This window comes from Helicoverpa zea, chromosome 24, assembly GCF_022581195.2.
Source record: "Helicoverpa zea isolate HzStark_Cry1AcR chromosome 24, ilHelZeax1.1, whole genome shotgun sequence".
Lineage (NCBI taxonomy): Eukaryota > Metazoa > Arthropoda > Insecta > Lepidoptera > Noctuidae > Helicoverpa > Helicoverpa zea.
The window spans coordinates 3312141-3333556 of record NC_061475.1 but is presented as its reverse complement, the minus strand read 5'-3'; the positions used below and the strand labels follow the sequence as shown (position 1 = coordinate 3333556).

Here is a 21416-nt window from a genome sequence, read left to right as displayed (position 1 = left end):
ACAACAGTTACTTTAAGCATTTTTTAAGCATTTAGATTGTTCACCTACACTTAACTGGTTACTCAAAAGGTATATGTAAATTCACGTTATAAACTTACCCCGGATTTATCAGGTGTGTGCGGCGTATGCGCGTGCTTGTCGGAGGCGGCGGCCGCCTCGCGCGCTCGCCGCAGCCCCAGCGAGAACACCGCCACCGAACGCACGCGCTTTACCAGCGCTGCTTTAGCTCGGGAACGACCTGTGGTTTAAATATGCAATTAATACTATAATTAATCAACAGGACACATACTGAAGATCTCATTACTAAGACAAAGCGCAGATCGATTGATCATAAGGTTAAATAGTCGATACGTGAATGAGTGACCATCTTGTAATAACGAGTTCTTCCGTGTTTCATAAGCCATGATAAACTGGTGGATTCCAGCTATCATTTGAACGTTACGGATAGCCCGAAGCGAGTAAGTCTGACACCAATCTTACCTAGGGGGTATTGGGTTGCCAGAGTAACTAATATAAGGAGGTCAAATAAGCAGCCGCTCATTGTAAAACATTGGTACTCAGCTGCTTCCAATTAGGCTGGATGCGGACGTCAACGTAGTTGGGAAAAAGCTAAACAGTATAAAAACATCGTAGAAATAATTTTAAGTACTCGTAAGATAACAGCAGATAAAAGGCTATGGAAAAAGAAAACATGCTGCACAGACCCCAAACAAAATTGGGATATGGGCAGGAGGATGATGATGAAACATAAATATAATGTGCTGAACAACTAACTGCCTTTATCCTTAGGTTTATCGTCCTCGCTGGAGGTGGCGCTGGCGTCGATAGAGGGCGCGGCGGACGGCACCGCGTTCAGGTCGGGCTCCGACCCGCCCGCGCTTACACTGCCGGACAACTCCTGGAAATATATACAATAACATTACAGTTATGGCAAAAATGTATGGCTTTCCATAACTGAATTCCGAGTAAAAGTTGACTGAAATCTAAAATTTGTTTCTACCCACCGACTCGCAAGTTTTGTGAGGACAAAAAGTTTGGTAAGAACTAGGCCTCACGCTGATCTAAAAAACATTTGATATTTCACAAATAAATCAAATACGTTTACCAATCCTTTTGCTAGCAAGCGAAGTATTTCTAAATCCAAATAAATCTATGATAAGTTTGTAACCAGTTATATTTTATTATCAGGATTCTTTTTATTTACATCAGGATTAAAAACTAAATCAGATATTTGGATCACTATAGATTGTAGGGTAGCTGTTTGTAACTAATATATCAAGACGACCAACACCTTAGTCTGCCCGTGACCATGGATGCTGTAAAGGATCCGAAACGTCGGGATTAAATAATATTAATATAACGCGATAAAATCCGTAAAAGTAGTTTTATTTAAATGTCTAATATTCGCGTAAGTGTCAGAAATCAATATGTTAACCAGTACGGACTGCCAATTGCAAATAAAATACGCCGGTTGGAAGATCTCAAGACGAAGCGCGCAAGATTCATAACATCCTTGAATTTCTTGAAGAGATGCAGAGACAACAGCATCATTCCTACGTGTGCCATAATTTCACCAAGGAAGGACATACGAGGAAGCGCTAAGATCTTAAACCAGGCAAGCAAAAAAAACTTTTTTACAAAAAAATTAAACCGACTTCCCAAAACACTAAAAAGCAAAAAAAAATCTATTTTTAGGTGCATCGGCCTAGAAGTCGGTGTCTAATGGATGTTACTAAGTTAATTTTGCCACCGACTTCTAGGCCGATGCACCTAAAAATAGATTTTTTTTTGCTTTTTAGTGTTTTGGGAAGTCGGTTTAATTTTTTTGTAAAAAAGTTTTTTATTTAAAGCTTTTCAGTGATACGAATAGTTGTCACTATCCATACAAGTGAGAAGTTCTCATCAATACAAAGAATATAAGTCCAAATACGAGGTATTTTACATATTCAGTTGTCGAGTTCCCTCGACTTACTTTCTCTGGTCTCCATCATCAGGTCAGCTCCAAACCTTCACTGTTGCAAAGGTCTTGTCAATACAAATAATTTAAGCCCAAACACGAGGTAGTTCACATATTCAGTTGTCGAGTTCCCTCGACCCTCTCTGGTTTCCATCATCAGATCAGCTCCAAATCTTCACAGTTGAATAGTGCTTTTAGGCGTACACCTGAGTGTCAAGTTTTTACCCTATGTATGCCTACAACTTTCGAAGGTTGCCCTCGATTTCTCAGGGTTTCCATCATCAGATCCTGACCTGATGACTATGGGACCACCTCGGGAGTATATCCTATCAAACAAAAAAAGAATCATCAAAATCGATTAATAACTGGCGGAGTAATCGCGTAACAAACATACAAAAAAAAAAAAAAAAAAAAAAAAAATACGGTCGAATTGAGAACCTCCTTTTTTGAAGTCGGTTAAAAAGTTACTACAGCAGTTAATACAAAATACACGATCCGATTTGCACCGCATTAATCAAGACATTGAGGCGTCATCCCATGAATTACAGATAGATTTAACTACATTTGATTTTAATACTTGCATGAAAATACTAGATGAGCGCGAAAAATCTAAATATAATGAATCCAAAAACAGACAAATAATCAAATTTGAAAAACTAACGTCTAAATCAAATGTCCAAAATAACACGCCAAAAGAAAACGGAACGCGCCCGTTACCTGCGAGCCAATCACGCGCAGTTGTCAATCTATCAAAAAATGTCTTGGATGAAAATACGGTTCAAGTGTTATCGAAAGGCCTAAATTTTGCTGTAACACCTCGAACAATACCGGTAGAAAGCATTATATGCAACGTGGAAGACTGCCTGTTTAAAAATAAAATCAATAAACATGATTCGGAGGCGATACGTCAGGACATTTTGTCTGTGTTACGTCGCAACATACTGCCCAAACCGAATCTAAATAAAAATCAATATCTAGCGTTAAAAAACCTTCACGACAGGCCTGAATTAACAATTCTACGTGCAGATAAAGGTAATGCTACGGTGGTGATGGATACGTCAGATTACAATGATAAAATACAAGACCTTTTATCGGATGAAAGTACATATAAACAAGTGAAGACCGACCCCACAACAAAAACATTGAAATCAACTAGTGATTTGATAAAAAAGTACTCCGAAACATTGAATCTAGACGTAAAATACCTAGTTCCTAGCTGCGCAAAACCACCAAAGCTGTATGGGCTACCGAAGATACACAAACCTAATGCTCCGCTACGACCAATAGTCAGCCAAATCGACTCACCAACCTACAGATTGGCTCAACATCTGGCTAAAGTACTTTCACCATTGAGAGGAAACACAGCAGCATATGTAAAGGACTTGTACCATTTTGTCAGTGAAATAAAACACCTACAACTAGCTGACAATGAAACTATGGTCAGTTTTGATGTTCAGTCATTGTTTACATGCTTACCCGTTGAAGACTGCATTAAGATTGTGTCTAAGAAACTAGCAGAGAATAACATGCCTACTGAATATGCTGAACTGTTAAAACATTGCCTAACATCTGGCTATTTACTGTGGAATAATCACTTCTACACGCAAGTGGATGGTGTAGCAATGGGCTCCCCAATCTCCCATTGTTGCTGATATCTTCATGGAGGATTTTGAGGAGCGAGCCCTGCAATCTGCACCCGTAACACCCAAATTCTACAAGCGGTACGTAGATGATACTTTCACAATACTACCATCTGACAAAGTCACAGCATTTTTAAATCATCTTAACTCCATAAACCCCAAAATTCAATTCACTATGGAGTCAGAGGCAAACAACTCCTTAGCTTTCTTAGATGTTTTGGTTATCCGTAACCCTAATAACACCTTGAGTCACACTGTGTATCGGAAGAAAACCCATACAGACAAATACCTTCATGGTGAGTCCCACCACCACCCAACACAGTTATCTACCGTTGGTAAATCATTGTTTCAGAGAGCAAGTGGGATCTGCAATGAACAACACCTGGGTGCTGAGCTTCAACATGTCAAGCAAGTAATGCACGACAACAAGCTCCGAGTACCGCGCCCTCGTCGCAGAACCCGCGTGAAACCAGCCACAGTTGAGCGTCTACCTGCTGTTCTTCCATACATAAGAGGAGTCACAGACAAGATTGGCTACATCTTGAAGCGAGCTTCAATCAAAACCTACTTCAAGCCGCTGAAGAAGATCAGTCAAATCTTACCACCTGTCAAGTGTCACATACCTCTACAAGATGCAGGTGTATACAAGCTTGAATGTGATTGTGGTCTCTCTTACATAGGCCAAACTAAAAGAAGCATAGGGACCCGCGTAAAAGAACACATCGCCGATGTCAAACACCGCCGTTCCAGACAGTCAGCAGTTTGTGAACACACACTAGACAAGGCCCAGCATTACATCAGATTTGATAAACCACAAGTCCTTGCAAGAGAAAACCGATTCCTACCTAGGATGATTCGCGAGGCTATTGAAATTAAAAAACATCCAAATTTCAATAGAGAAGATGGCTGGTGCATACCACCTGCTTGGAATCCCATCATAGAAACTATTAAATCAAAATCCAAGCCTACAACTGCTCGACCTATGGATACAGTGAGCTCGTTTTGCGTGAATCGGATTGTCAATAATAATCAACAAAATGTAGGGTAGCTGTTTGTAACTAATATATCAAGACGACCAACACCTTAGTCTGCCCGTGACCATGGATGTTGTAAAGGATCCGAAACGTCGGGATTAAATAATATTAATATAACGCGATAAAATCCGTAAAAGTAGTTTTATTTAAATGTCTAATATTCGCGTAAGTGTCAGAAATCAATATTTTATTTAAACACTATAGATTGTATTAGTTACCTGCAGTGTGGGGTTGACGAGTGGTCGATGTTGCGTGGGGTGCGGGATGCAGTGCGCAGACCTGTGCAGGGGCTCGTCCCTCAACCCTCGCACTCCCAGCAGGGACAGCGGAGCACCCGGGACTACTTCCTGTAAGGGTCGTTTGCGGTTTTAGAACTATTGCAGGGTTAATTACAATGGGTTGAGTACTTATCGACCTATAGAATGCAAAATGTAGTTGTGTTCAACATCCAGCTTGAATTGTGGGCATATTTCCGTTGTCCCCCAACGACTGTCAGAAAAAGTGTCACGTTCCACCAGTGGGGCCGAAGTCGGTGGGGAAACAACGAGAATATACCCACAATTCAAGCTGAAGACATTTTTACCACATTTTTTTAAAGAGAAGTTCTCAGTTGGACCTGTATGTATTTATGTATAGTCTTACGCGAATTGTCAGTACAGTATGAAAGAAAATGGGATGTGTAAGACTACCTTATCCTATAACTTTCAATACGTAATATATCAAAGAAACAATACTCAGATATCTACCTTACGTCGTATAGGCTTCGTAGGGCTGACGTCCTGCAACGTTTGTAGTGACCCAGTCACTGTGACGGGTGGCTCCGTCGCCGTTATAGACGCCGCTTTAGGCCTGCAATGTTATGTTCACACAATATCAGAGTTATTTAGTGAGGACTGAAGGAGTGAAAGCGGTTTCGAACACAGGAGGTTGCAAATGGAGTGCTTATAGTTCGGCCATTCAGAGAATGCGTTCCTGACACGTCGCGATTGAACTGACGACGTAACTTTGCAATGGCGTTGCAGTTACGATAAAAATATTTTTGCTGGTTGTTTACCGTTTTAACAATTGAGGAGCATTAAAACAACATTATTATATCAATAATCAATGAATGTAGTTACGTCGTCAGTTCAATCGCGACGTGTCAGGAACGCATTCTCTGAATGGCCGAACTATAGATGAGAAGATTTGATAAAGTTATTAAGAGAAAATTTAATATAACACACGGTGCTCCTAGCCAGTTTTGGCACCTTAACTTGGCTTTAACACACTAACTCTTGTTTAGATATAAGGTTGAAACTATTATATTACTGTTAGCTTTGGCTTACCTACTACAGGATTCATAGCCATGAAAATTATTTCGTGGAATGAGATTAATTCGATGAATGGCATAGCAGAAATTCAGATGAATTGAGAACAACAACTAACGTTTCCTTTCACGTTAAAGAAATGTTTCTTTGAATGCTGTAAATTGCATTAACAAAAAGCACTCCATTTGCTAATCAATCCGTGATGTAGAAAAAATGAAATGTGCTCAAAGTTAGTTACAGTGTTCTTAGGGGCAAAATGGAAACTGAAGTATTTATTTATTAATTAATACATAGGATGGCATTAGATGAGTGATGGCTTAGCAAAGAGAGACGCACACAGTGGGTTGGTTCATTACCTTTTACAATGCGGAAAGATAGACGCCAGATACTCTTTGATCGACAGGTCATAATAGAGTGTATTTATTTATATAATTTTTGTGATTTGTTGTGTATTTACAATAACTTTATGAATATTCAGGGATTTCTTTACATAAATGGCCATGGCTCAGCAGAACGACTTTGATTCCATCCGTAGAATATAATATTAATCAAATAGGGGTTTTACCTACTGTTGCTCTTTTAGATATACCTACTTTACATTGTTGATAAGCAATATACCTTATCTGACAGCTCGCTGTTGTAGTTAATTTAAATTATATCTAAAGAGCCTATATTAAATTGTAAAATATTATTTGACGGGTGTGGGGAAAGTCGTTTAAATAAGCTATGACCACATAATATGTATATTCCATTTTCTATAGCAGATGAGGGTTAGCTCAGCTTATATGAATGAGCATTTGTACAGCCAATCGAATTTCCAATGTGAAATGACCTGTCAACCGTCAAACTAGGAAACGATACAAGAAAAACTTCTATTACGGTTAAAAAGAGATTTATTGCAAATAAAAACTTAAATATTAAAAAACAAGCTAAAATACTGTTATGGAATAAAAAAACTTATTTAAATAATTTATCGCTACACACCCATCCATTTAATACTTGTGCCAAATTAACTGAAAACAAAAAATAAAAGTAAATTAAAATTTGGAGGGTAGCTGGCAAGCGGTATTTACTGCCGATGACTGATCCTAAATGTGAATGACGTAACACATATACATTTTCTGCTAGTCAGACTATTTTCTTGTACTATACACATACAAAAGCACAGATACCTATTTTTATTACCTTTTCACACCGAATATAAGGTCTCTGAATCTTAACTTTAAATAAAAAACTAGTTGATTGACACAGCAACACACCATTGAACTACTAAAATAACTTATAAACTCAAAACAGTTTTAACAATATTTTCTTTTGTCATATTATATTTCGAGGTAATATTTTGGTTGGTTTTGCTTTAACACCTCAAATCTAAGAGTGGATTAAACCATGTAACGATGATTCGATGAAGGGTCAACAATTTGAGGGCTTAGTCAAAGTCAAATGTTCTTATTTCAAATTAAATGTTCTTGTTTCTATTTATGAAGCGACACACTAATCATCTAATCAAAAATCAAAAATCATTAAAATAATATATTTATTAAATTAAACTTGAAGCTTGGAATATAAAACGCGCATTGTTTTCTTTATTAATAATGTGATTAATATGTATTTTTATAAAATAAAATTACGAAATAAGGCATTTCGCCATGATATCTTGAACACCAATCAGAGCTCGTGACGTCATCTCTCAAAACAACTCGCGCGAAAGCGCGCGAACGTCACATTTCGTTATTGTGAACTTCCACTGCGATCTTTGTTTTTAATTAATTAATTGTTTATAACACGAGTTATGGAGCCCGGATTTATCAAGGCAAACAGCGCTAATTTGCCTAGAATTGATATCATAATGCTGGGAAAGTTTTTGGCATCAAATAAAGATTTTTGTTCAGCTGAATTTAGAAATGTTAAAACTTCCATGTAAGTATACTAGTTTAATTAAAAAACAATGAGAGATGAAACCTAACCTCGAAATAGTTATTTACATTATAAACTATGCTAGAATCTAGAGAACTATGTGATAACTTACATCAAAGTGATCTTCACAAAAATAAAGTTGTACCCTGGGCAATATTGCTTTTGAATCTCTCCTTGCAAGTTTAAGCCACTTGTTTCGTATTTTTTTATTGTGAGGAACGTACACAAATAACTTATCAGGAGTTGTTTTGGATGTGTTCTTACACTGGGGGAGCCCACAACACCTATGCCCTTTCGAATTCATATTTAATAACACAAAAAACTTAATCATTGCACGAGCGTTGTTTACTTGCGTCTTGTAATTTCAGTCGTGACGTCACAAGTGACGACATGACACTGACAAGCGTTTTCGCGCCGGATTCAAAGTGGACAGAGAAAAATGCAATTATTTGATAAAAAAACTTCGCATTTTCTTAAAATTAATAATTTTTCATATAAAATAGACGTATACCTACATCATACAAAGGAATTTAAAAATTTGTCATCATGCCTATTACACGGTTCCAAAACGGTTGGTTCGGTTATCGTTATAGTTACCTACATGGTGAAACCCACCCTGATAACGTAAAGTATAATCATCGGCAAGGATATTGAGCCCTGACCTTCACCTGCGCAGAAGTAATTTATTGGTTTATTGCCATAAGTGTACGGTGCGCAAAGCGATCCCCACTCTTCCGCCGAGAGCTCATTATCCGTGCCGATAACTATAAATAAAATTCGAAATTCTTGTCAATATTTTCTAGACAGCACTTACCTGAAAGGCGGTATTTCAGGAATCTTTCCAATGAATAGTTTCTTCTTATCCACGGATTTATCGTTTGCGGGCTGTTTCGGAGTGGTCGGTGTAACTGTACGCGGCGTGTTGCGAGCTGACGGCCGAATGTCGTCTTGGCTTGTACATTCCGACTGGAAAATGATATTGGTATGTTAGAAATTATTCAGAGAGTTTCTTTATCCCCAAAATTCTAACTATCTCTCGATTTGCGTATAAGGTATAGAATTTTGACATTAGCTTCATATGAGTTATGTCAAATTCCTATCTTTAGTAAGTAAAACAGCAGATCGATAGAATATTGGGAACGGCCGTAAACAGACATGAAATTATATATTATATAGTATCAACTTATGATACGGTTTCTCTTTATTTATATTGTTGTGTGGTGTATACTTTGCTACAGTATCTTAGAGAGATTTTATTGGTCCACAACGTTTTAGTAGAAAAATCATGACCATTTTTTTTTTGTGACCATGTTTTCATATCTTTTTTTAGCTGTTACGCAGTTAAACGTCTATAGATGGTACAAAAAATACTTATTCAATGAGACAGAAGTTATTATTATATTGTGTGTTACCATAAGCGGTGCATGTGCATTCTTAATCGCCTCTCTTCGCTGGAACTCCACCTTGGCCATCTCTGTAGCTAACCACGCTGGGATCTCGGGGATCGCGATGCGCAGCGCTAGAACTATTACCAGGATCACGTGCTGGAAACAAAATAAATAAAAATGACGATATAAAATATGAAGTAGTAAGTTCTAGTGATCTCATTAACAAATAATGTGGAAAAATTGGTATCAGGTGGCATTCTTAAAATTTAACGTATATTTTTGTCGCCTTTTTAATGAGTTCACTTTTCATCTTCCTGTCTTGTTAAACGAATAACACGTTCTACAAAAGCTGATGTTAATAAGATGGGAGCTACTGTCACCACATTTGATTTCCACATAAATGTATGATGTAAATTTCATTGCATATAGAATTAAAACTGCTATGCATATTTAGGTTGCCCAAACACGTCGGTCTTTTTGTAGGACAGACGATCGGGCCGATTTTTTGTAGGACGTATGACCGACTTTTTGTTGAGACGTATGTATGTACGCTTTGTACTGTTGTTATTAGTGAGTTCCATTTTTCTAATACAAAAAGCCTTAAAAAACCCTGCATACGAAATAGCATCTTACCTCTAAAGCCACAATGACGAGTATAGTCTGCGCGGGAGTGGCGTCGGGTAACATTCTATGCACGGGCCCAGATAGACCGATTAAAGCGCAGTTTACTAACACGGCTACTGCTACCATTGCTTCCATTGCGTGCTGGAAATAATACATAATTTAAATTTATATTTTGCATAACAAAAGACATCTTATGTATGCCTGACTAAAATCATTCAATCATTTATTTATCTCCAACAATTGTAAATAAAGACAAGTCAAGGGCCTTCATGACTGTAAAGAATTATTTTAATAGATTTTTTTATTTTATTCTGTTATGTATTGCTGTTGGTGTTGAGTGATTGTTGCCTGTGTCTCATAGTCTAAGGTAGTTTTAAATGTACTTCAAATAATTCATACCGAAGTGTCCGTTTAGTCTCAATTGGCCTTAGAAAGATTTAGGAAATATACATAATAGGCATCAGCACGTATTTCTGCCGCGTTGTTGAGTAACGCACACACCGACGCCAGCGGCTAGTCCTACGTACCTATATTATTACTATAATCATTTAAACTTACCTCATCATCATCTCAGCCATAGGACATCCACTGCTGAACATAAGCGTCCCCCTTTGATCTCCACAGATACCTGTTGGAGGCAACTTGCATCCAGCGTCTTCCGGCGACCTTTATAAGGTCGTCTGTCCACCTTGTTGGTGGACGTCCTACGCTGCGCTTGCTAGTCCGTGGTCTCCACTCCAGCACTTTAAGACCCCATCGGCCATCTGCTCTGTGAGCAATTTGGCCAGCCCATTGCCACTTCAACTTGCTAATCCGGTGAGCTATATCGGTGGTAAACTGACCTGCCAACTCCCAATACTCTTGACTCTCTCCCCAAAAGGTCGTTGCGCCACATGACACAGCTTGAAGGCGTCAGCACGTATTTCTGCCGCGTTGTTGAGTAACGCACACACCGCCGCCAGTGGGAAGGCCGACGAGAACAGCACCACGTGGCCCAGTTGTGTTAACATCTCTAGGTATTCCGCGAATGTGCCGTCGTACTGGAAACGAGTAAATATATTATCCCACCCAAAACAAAAATGTGAAAGACTGCCAAGTTCGATAATATGGGAATGCTTCGCCTATAAAAGAAGTGAGATCTGAATAAGTACCAAGTTCCATACACATACCTCAGTTAAAAATAGTTGCTTTTTAATGATGTTACTTGGCAAGTTTTCATACACCGTTATAAACCTACTAAACGCAATGAATCAAGTATTTAATTTTCTATTAAAACTTGCCAAGTAACGAACGCGAATAAACGTTTTGATTTGATTTGATTTGTGTGTCTAGATTATACAGAGTGTTTCGTACCTGATCACATTAAATTATTTAATATACTGATAAATATACGTCGATTAGCACAAAGTAAAAAAAAAAATACGCAAAAAAAAAATAACAAAGTAAATAGAGTAAAAAATGTGCGAGAATTGGAACAAAATACAAGAGTCAGTCATTACAAACAACAGAAATTCTCCCTTGAAAACTGACAGCTGTCAACTGGTCAAAACATATTACGATATTTCTAACTTTATCTTTGCTTTACACATGATGTTGTGAATATATGAAAACGAAAAATGACTCCTGTGGCCAAACCACTGAATGGATTCGGGTAATTTTTTTACAGTTCACCACAGAATATCATAAAGTATATATGATAGGATTTAATGTGATTTTATACACCTGATACAACTTACCCTAAACAACTGTGACTCCAACTCAGCTTGGTGTATGACTTTCTGCCCCACAAGAGGTTCAGAATCCCGTCTATCCTCTTTATCCGCGGCACCATTAACTAGACTGTTTTCCGGAGGATCGCCGGACGAATCAGTCTTCTTGTCGAATAGTTCTGTCAGTTGAGCTGATGTTGGTACTGAAAAGAAAAAGGATACTTTTATATACTCAGACTTTTCTTTACTTTTTGGTGGGTATGAATAAATGATTGAATTTGGTGAGTAAACCAGGGTGTCATAAAACTCAAAGTTAACCTGGTACAGAGTGAGAGGGACAACTTTAAAAAAAATACCTACATAAATATATATTTTTTAATCATATATGTATATGTATACTTCGTTCGCGATTATTCGCCTGTATAGCTTACGATTTTATAGATTATCGTTGATTTCTTTGGAACCTGATTTATAAGTTAATATTTTTTACTTACTTTTACTGGGACTGATAGCACCAAACACATCGACACATATCTTGGCGAGCCTCAAGTTCTCAATCAAATAAGGCAGAGCAGACTCTTTCAAGTTCCCAATAACTTGTCTCGTTATCAATAATACTGCTAGTTGCTGAAAATAATTCATTAAAATTATAGAAAATTCAATCTTGAACAAGAAATAAAATATAGTTAGATTCAAGTTGGGTAAGATTTCTACAAAGTCTAATATTAGAAGTAAATAATTAATTCTTCAGCTGGCAAGAACGTATACATAATACTATCATGCTGAACTAATAGGTAAAAACTTAGTATCATACACAGTCAGGAAAGTTTATAACTATTTATCTACAATCAGATTATGTAATTTGGTAAAGAATCTAAGTTTAGCATACACTAAATATTGGGCAACTTTTTGATACGCACCTCTTTTAATTTATCCATATCTTGCAAGTAGAACGCAATATAGAACAAACTCATGAACGAGTTGAGGAATTGAAACTGAAAATAAAAACAGTACATTTATTAATACGCCCTGAAAAATGCAAAATTAACATCAAAAGCAACTATGTATAACAGATACGTACTACAACAAAATAATATTTAATTATGAAATTATTTAATGATTCAAATTAAGACAGTGTTTTGCACGATCGACAACATAAATAAACAAAACTAAGAAATATTTTTTTAAGGTTGATATATATTTCATTTAGTTTATGAGTTATTTACAAGTGCTTAAAAGCCTACACGAATGTGGTTGTTAAATTATACATCGCATATTTCATGAATATTTTAAAGACCCAGTTCGGTTGGACTTTCAAGAATTAGAAAGACTCACTTACTGTCTCATGTGCAACCATCAAAGTTGATTCTATCAATGTAGATAAAATTATTTCAGTTATCTTCTTTTGATATACCAAATTCACCGACAACATGAACGCCAGTTTTCTTAAAACAATTGTTTACTATGTACGTTTATGTACAATTTTCAAAGTAAACAGCCGTTTTAAGAAAAACGGGCGATTATATTGTAGGTGAAATTGGGCCTCAGTATGTCTATATGAATTTAAAAACCAACTCAGATGATTATACATACTACCAGAAAGATCAAATTCGCATGCAAGCGAAAAGAGAACAGCGTGCAAGCTAATTCACTGTGCCTTCAGATTATTATTCCATTTACCAATCTCTTTGGTTAATAACCTTCTCCGTATATTTCTAGAAGCAAAGCGTGATGGAAGCTTAGCTTTGAGTATGGCGTTAGTTTTTTTTACAGCATTTTTAAATACAAACCAATGCTATTTTCACAATCAGGTGATTCTCATACTTTGTCTCGAGTCGATAGTTCTCTGTTCAAAAAAATGTGACGTCATAATTTTCAGTGTTACCATTTTTTTTTTTTGTTTTTTGTATTTTTTATTTGTAGTGTCCAGTCCCGTTTGGTAAGCAGTAAAGAGAAAAAATAATATGCACTATAGTATATCCTCTACACACTGTGTTATTCTACTGATTAAATTATTTAACTAAAAACTAAATGTGACTATTTAAAGTTAGGTTAATCGACTATTTATTGTTACAATTTAAATACTTAGTTGATGTTCTAAATATTGCTATGCGAAGAAAAATCTCAACAGTATTTCCAAATCTAAGTTTCATGCATAAGTTTTCTCAAAATTTCAATATTTTTTCTTCCAATCGCACATATCCATGGAAAGACAAAAAGGGAAATAAGGAAAGAAAGAAAGGGAAATATACATGCTGCCTACATTTCATTTTCATCAGTTTCTCGTACGCAATGTCTGTATTAGTCATTATTATATGGATATGTGCGAAAAGACCACCCAAGAATTAAGTCAAATCAGATATTTTCTATCTGTTCCCCAAATATAACCCACTAATGTTACGGGCAAACTGTGTTAAAATCACACCGCTCATCCATTCTTATTGATTTGTATCCAAACTTCACACAAATAAAAACGTCACAATAAAACGTAGGGCAGTGGTTTCATTCATCCTAATTCCAGAAAAAAAAAATGAATTTAAATCTTCATTCTGATCAAGATGGCGGCTTAAGTGCCGAGATATGATTACAAGTCTAGTTCACCATTAATAAAACATTATTTTTAAAAGCTGTGTAACCATAAGGGCATGACTGTAATTGAATGTAATATCTTGGATGACAGCAATGATACCCAGTATAGCTGAAAATAAATTAAAGGAAAAAGAACATAAAACCACTGCCCTAAAATCACACAGGAAAAAAACAAATGCATAAACCGCTTCCATTTTCGAATAATAAAAAAAAATTGAACCAACACAAATGAGGTTTACATTATAAAGGCACACTACCTTTGTCGTTGAGCCACCTCGCTATTCTGGCGTATACCTCCTCTTCAACTGCTATGATAATAGCAAGTAAAGCACGAGGTATCCAAGTAAAGTATATTATGTTTGTTTCCCACCAATCCTGTTGAGGAAATAAATAAGGTATTTTATGTATGACATAATAGTTGAATGTGTCTTCGGCTATGGGACTTGTGAAACAATTAAATAGGGCCATACAAATATTCTGTCACTAAAAAACATCTTTGCGGGTATTTAGAAGCTAATAAGTCCGATAATCAGTCTTATCAAAGGGTATTGGGTTGTCCGAGTAACTGGGTTGAGGAGGTCTGATAGGCAGTCGCTCCTTGTAAAAGACTGGTACTTAGCTGCATCTGGTTAGACTGGAAGCCGACCCCAACATAGTTGGGAATAAGGCTCGGAAGATGATGATAATGTATGACATAAATGTTGTCTTCGGCTATGGGACTAGTGAAACATTAATATAGGGTCATACAAAACTTCTCAACGACCGCCGCGTACACTGGCTGCGGACGTCCTGTCACTGTACAGTACACAAGTACACAATTTTTTTTAACGATGGTAAAAATCATCAAATGACCCCTCCCGCTGTGGGTTAGCAGCGGTGAGGGAGTGTCAGACTTTTACTGACTAAAAATCCATCGTGTTCCGTCGTAGGCCTTTTATGTACCAGGGCCGTGGTAACTCTTTCGAACAATCCCGCAGCCCCGGCAGGCCTTGGCTCTGCTGGGCCCCGCTGACACAGTACAAACTAAATATTATTTTTGTATGTGTAGCTATTGTGGACACCTCTATCGAATTGGTTTGTAAACTGTAATGATAGTGTGTATGTTTTTAAATAAATAAATAAATAAACCTGAGCTCTCAGCAAGGCGAAGGTGGCGACAGCGGCCACGCTGAGGCACACACACATCAGCGGGAACGACACGCAGTGCCGCCACACGCGACGCCGCCACGCCGCGTACACTGGCTCCGGACGTCCCGTCACTGAGCTCGTACTCATTTCTCCCTGAAAACAAAAAAAAAGTTTTCAGCACCTAACAAGCCTTAGTGTCAGAGCTTTCTCAAATTCATTCCGCCTGATGACTTCTGACATGCAATTGTAACACGACCGATTCTGTGTTCGCAGTCGCGGATACAGACTTTGACAGATTCGCAGGATGTACCTTACATTCTCTGTACAGCACTCCCAGACAAGAGGGTTTAATACCACCAACTTCCAGACCCCGTACTGCTTCGAAAGTTTCTAGAACCGAAAAATATTTCGGCCCAATCCAAAAAAGGATCCCCAAATTACCTACAGGAAGCTTTAGATTTCGGCCCAACCCAAGAATGGATCCCCAAACAGACAGAAGCTTTAAATCGACATCTACAATGATGCAGGCGAGATTTGCGGACGGGCTAAAAAAGAGATTGCAAAGTATTACCTGAAATAATGGTCTTGGTTCTACCAGAAGCTCATCCCTCTGGTCTAATGTTCCCCATTTATATGCCAGCACATTTGAATATCTGAAATATGACAACGTAAGATTCTCCAATAACTGGTCACTTTAGGAGGAACTAAACTTGATGTTTTCTTTGTCATAGCATAAAATGTATACGCACCTCTTCCACGTTTCTAAATAGACGCACGCCCAGAGTACATTAAATAGCGAAAATAATACATAAGCTATGTCTTTCCAATTATCATTTGCTGTGCCGAGCCAAATCTGTAACCAAAACAGTACTTTGCAATTCATCTTGATACTTTTAGTTATACAAATAATAGCAAGATCATGTAATAAAAATATCTTACCCAAAATATGAAGCCTACAACTGCGGGCACGGTCAAAGACTGTGTGTAGTGACCAAGCCAAGCAAAATACATTGCTATTTTAACACCGAAATATTCACTTATCTCATCTGAAATCAAAGAAAGACACCATGAGGAAGATCGCCCTTAAAAATGATATTTTGGTCCTGGCGTTTTAATAGGATAATTTTATTAAATTCCTGTATATAATAGAGAACTTTGCTATAACATATGACTTTCATTGGAACTGTGAAATTCCAACCTCTTCTTTCAAAAAAAGAGAAGCCTTGTTCGTTGCTAGGTAAAATTACTACAACCAAGAATAATATAACATGAAAAAAGTCTTACCTATAGGCTGTGGAGAAAACAAGGTTTTAACCCATTTCCTTCTGAGGTTCTCCAAAGCGGTTCTCTCGTGCAGAGGAAACATACTGGCCACTACACCTCTGCTTACGCATGCTGGCACTGTCAACGATAAAGTGCCATTTATTTATTTCTCGTTTCCAAAAGGGGTAAAATCTAGAGATACCAAATATCCACACGTGAAATGCCATACAGAAGTGAACTTCTTGCAAAATACTGATACATAGTGGCATCTTCACAGGAGCCCTAATAGATGCACATAATTGGAAAATGCTGGGCTCAATTAGGAAGAGTCACTCTCATTTGATAGGTTAAATGCAAACGAGAAAGTTCAATTTAGAATATTCTATTATATCAAAGAAAACTGTGAGACTCCAAAAAATGCTTAATATGTATGCAGTTTTTAGGGCACAAGGTAACCTCAGGCAAAACAAAGAAAACTAGGCCGTATTCCAAGCGAATAAAATATGTACGGCCATTGTCTTTATTTAGAAACAAAACAACAGCGCACTAGGTTGTCCTTTGAAAAGTTCAAGTAAAAGAGAAAGTGACCTTCCCTTTGGACTCGTAGAGCAGACCTATTGTAAGCCAGTTCAAGGTGAGGCATCCAATGCATAGTTACCCCTTTGTATGTCAATCGATTTACAAGCTAATCTTGTTATTTATTTACGCTGTATTGGAGGCTTATCATAGACACGGAGATTTATTTTGATCAAGGTTGTTGCCTTATAGAACATAGAAAAGGCCGCTCAAGCTTTTCGCATACCCAAACGATTAAGTTATCATAATCGAGAAAAGCTAGATAATGCGAGTAGTATATTTTACATTATTTTTCGGTCTGATAAATCTTTTTAACTACTGTAAATAAATGAATTTAGTAAAATAGCTCGATGAGATGTGAACCACTGTTTTGTAAGTCGTATCTAATATTAAAAACATGACACGAGAACCACAAAAAAAAGTATTCGACTCGTATGCGAGTGTGATAACATTCGAAAATATATTTCTGGGAAGACATTTTCCCTTGAGACTTGATCTAAGTAGATTTGTATGTAATACCTAAGGATGATCTTTCGTTTTTTTGCTAGTCAAAGGAGGTCGCTACCAATATATGTAGCAATAGTGAAAATATGAGTCCCTGTTGACACTACTCCATGGTGATAAGTTAATATCTCTTGGCCCTTTAAAATTGGTGGCCTATGATATATTTTGTGCAAGCAGGTGATACATACTTGTATTTGTAAATATACATGCACATTATTATGTATGTTTTCGTATGTGTAAATTCGGAAGCTCAGTAGTCATACATTTACTCACACACATACATATATGAAAAGTGTCTGTTAAGTATGTATATGTATGTGTGTATCACACGGTTTCGTTAGATATAAAATCTGTATGAAATTCTATGAAATACGTCGTACATATTACAAATAGTTTTAAGACACATTTTTGCTATGGAAAATTGTCAAACTCCTACTGACTGTCAGACTCTTACTGACCAAAACCCATCATGTTCCTTCGTAGTCCTTTTAGGTACCAGGGCCGCGGTAACTCTTTCTAACAATCCCGCAGCCCAGTTTTAAGACACTTTCAATTAATTTTCTTGCATACAAACACACTTACCAATACTCTGTCCCGGCCTCAACGTAAGTGCGGGTTCTAACGCATGCTCGTCGCCGGGTTCCGCACGAGCCGACTCTAAAGCATGCTTCACTAGAGCGCCTCGCTCTTGCGAGTTCAACAGTTCCGCCGCTGAGGAACCCTGAAAGCATAAAAGGGTGTTTCTACCTATATCCATATTATGCATGGACTTTACTATTATAGGTAATTGTCTGGCGGCTTCTCTTTCTAAGGAAATTGCGCATTTGCACAGACACAGGTGCACTCCCTATTCGCTCACTCTCATAACTCGATGGGACGGTAATCCGACACGACCGTAATGAGATTCAATCATCAGGTTCAAGATTCAGCGTCTTACTTGTCATTCAATATAAATGTTAATATTTTTTTAGGTGTCCTATACCTAATACCAGTAATTACTTTTAGGAGATGTAGGTATAGAAGTTAGCTTTCAAATTTGTATTAAGCTAGAATGGCTACATTTCAAATAAATAGCACACAAAAAACCTTTTACCATTCTAAATAGCTTGTAAATCTTGGTAAAGTCTGCAATAAATATGATTTACAGCAATGAAAAAAATACACATCTACGCCATTGCCATTTACGTACGCTAGCTATCAACGAAAGGTAAATTGCTAAATCCAACTATGAATTACTCTTTTTTACAGTCAATTTTAAGCCTAAGTCAACCGAAAACAAAAGCACCAGTTTTCTTAAAACAACTGCTAACTATGAATTTTCACGTACAATTTTCAAAGTAAATAGTTGTTTTAACAAAAACGGAGTTTATGTCGGCGTTAAACTTGGGCCTCAAAATATCTGGAACTTAAACCTGACAGAATTAGGCGATAGAAGCATAAATTTACACATTAGTTTCCATGCATCTTAGATTGGTTTACTGCATGAAATTGGATCAGTAGTTTTGCCTCCTCTATGAGAAAAACTTAAAACAAACCTATCCAATGAGAATCATAAATAACATATTTTCTACAGTTTACCCGGGTAAACAACCTAAGCTGTTACATAAATACATATTCGTGCTACTCCGTCTGCATCTAGAGAAGCGTTGCATACACGTCCGTTCCACATAACATATCAAGCACAACAATCCACTTTGGTAAATCCTTGACGATTTTGTTGAGAAAAGCCTTATTTATAGTCGTAGAAACAAAACTTAAACCGTTTTGAACATAATTCATACTTTAGATCTTTATTTTTTAATTATAAAGCCATAATAGAGCTACAAAGAACCTCTTCCCGCAATAGGCAAAAAGTAGTCTATGTCTTTTCTCAGACACTGGAGTATCTGCATGCGTACCAAATTTCATTTAACTCAGTTTTAGTATAAAACCTGGGGCCCGATTCTCCTAATTTTACTTAAGCGACATACGATTGACGTTCGACTCGATTCGACTGAGATCCAATCCCGATTCGATTACGATTGAAGCGTATGTGGCATTCCGCTATTTTTTCTTCGAAATAAACGTTTTTATCCTTTTTTGTCAGTCAATAATGAATCATTTTGTCTGCATATGAGTTACGATTGCAAAATGATTGTACAGCAAACTACCGTATAGACTAAAATCACCAAAATAGCAGACCAATCGCACACCAATCAAATGTCAATCGAATACGATTGGTATTTTATTAGTAGCAGAGTGCCCGAAATGGTTAAAACTGCTATTGCGATCATATTGCGATTCGATTTCTATTCGATTTTGACATTATTAACTTAGGAGAATCGGGCCCCTGTCTGAAATAACTTTCGTATTTATTATAATAAGTAAGGATAAGGAATATAATTGAAGGTTCTTAGGATGTAACGATCAAGAGATAAAGTTACTCGTAAAGTAGAACGAGCCAGTAAATGAATGAGATGAAGACTTGTTCCTACCACTTGTCTTTTAATTAATTAGTGCAGCGTTCCTCATCATTTATCACGGACTTCCGAAATAGAGGAAGATATAGAATTTGAGAAAGATTTATGATAAACCAAAGCGATCATTTTGGAAAAATATATCATTCTAATTTGTAAATATTTTGCTGGCGTTTATTTACAAAGTAATCCTTCTAAATATTTTTGATCCTAGAGCCACGAAAGCCTTCTAGCATATATTTTTTTGTGAAAATTGCATCATAGTTCGTCTCTGCATCAAATACTGGAAGGAATACTTGTGCACGTATAGGCATTAAAAAACTGTCAGACGCATAATTATTATAAAGACCTATTAGAAAAATATTTACCATAAAACATAATTTTATGCTGCCAATAGACCGTATGCGTGTCGGAAACAGTTGTTCAGTGCATAACATAAATAATTCAGTAAATATTGATTCGTGCCAATATGACGCGGCATTTTCGCAATGAATAGCTCTCTAAGGATATCCTATCAAACATTTTACTATAGGCTGTTATTTTTTATCGTGTTGCCGGAAATATTTTATCTATTTTACCCGGTTCATTGGGGTCTTCATTTAGTTAAAAGGAACGGAACGCAAAATTTTCCGATATTCAGCTGCTATCAGAATGCTAAATGTACGTATCTTTGACATAAATAAGTATCAAGAAAAAAAACGCAATCAGTTCGATATAATTTTTGAGACACAGCGAGGGCTAATCAAAAACCTACGTGATCGTAACTCCCATTTTGTAGAGGTACTCATTCGACCAGCACAATGTATTAAGACTTACACCCCTCACTGGCACCCCTAATTAGATCAGACTCCATCCAGCCAACTCTCATCATTAAGATTGTTTATTTATCATTATATTATTGCTCCCCAATACGTACTACAACTTCCTACAATCTTCTCTCCAACAGCCATCTTATATAATTCCACCAAAAAGGTCACGAAGTCACTTCTCGTCGCCTTCTTAGCAGGTAGCATCGTAACAGCTGCTTGCTGATACAATTCCTATTGTACGCGACGGTACACGATACTGCAGCAGGCTATGAATACTGAATACAAGATTGGGCTGGCTAAAGAATTTTCTAGAACAAATTGTTGTTTATTTTCGCGTGTTTTGTTGTGGAAGATACGGGGTTTATGTTGTAGTATAACCTAGATTTGATTGAACGCGTCAGAGCGACATCGTATCGTTTGGTCTACAAGTCGCAAAATTCTTATCATCTTCAATTCGTATTTGATCTTTTTCAATTCTAGGTAAATGGGTACCCGCTAGAATCGAGTAAACGCAA

The 21416-nt window shown here is 37.0% G+C and overlaps 1 protein-coding gene across 2 annotated transcripts in view; it reads right to left on the bottom strand.

The window, feature by feature from the left end:
• The window catches only part of LOC124642493 (anoctamin-8-like), a 40235-nt gene that overhangs the window by 5461 nt on the left and 13358 nt on the right, over positions 1 to 21416 (bottom strand). Inside the window, exons 5-23 of one of the 2 annotated variants that reach the window (XM_047180956.1) lie at positions 18219 to 18357; positions 16578 to 16694; positions 16233 to 16339; positions 16043 to 16146; positions 15865 to 15946; positions 15294 to 15446; positions 14423 to 14540; positions 13367 to 13422; positions 12497 to 12571; positions 12071 to 12203; positions 11604 to 11779; positions 10710 to 10907; positions 9877 to 10008; positions 9268 to 9399; positions 8670 to 8821; positions 5378 to 5480; positions 4850 to 4978; positions 775 to 898; positions 99 to 238 (exon numbers count right to left, since the gene is read on the bottom strand). In XM_047180956.1, the coding sequence (XP_047036912.1) occupies positions 99 to 238; positions 775 to 898; positions 4850 to 4978; positions 5378 to 5480; positions 8670 to 8821; positions 9268 to 9399; positions 9877 to 10008; positions 10710 to 10907; positions 11604 to 11779; positions 12071 to 12203; positions 12497 to 12571; positions 13367 to 13422; positions 14423 to 14540; positions 15294 to 15446; positions 15865 to 15946; positions 16043 to 16146; positions 16233 to 16339; positions 16578 to 16694; positions 18219 to 18357 (2370 nt within the window). Of the gene's footprint in view, positions 1 to 98; positions 239 to 774; positions 899 to 4849; positions 4979 to 5377; positions 5481 to 6813; positions 6952 to 8669; positions 8822 to 9267; positions 9400 to 9876; positions 10009 to 10709; positions 10908 to 11603; positions 11780 to 12070; positions 12204 to 12496; positions 12572 to 13366; positions 13423 to 14422; positions 14541 to 15293; positions 15447 to 15864; positions 15947 to 16042; positions 16147 to 16232; positions 16340 to 16577; positions 16695 to 18218; positions 18358 to 21416 lie in introns of those variants that run through there. The other variant, XM_047180955.1, reaches the window with a different exon arrangement.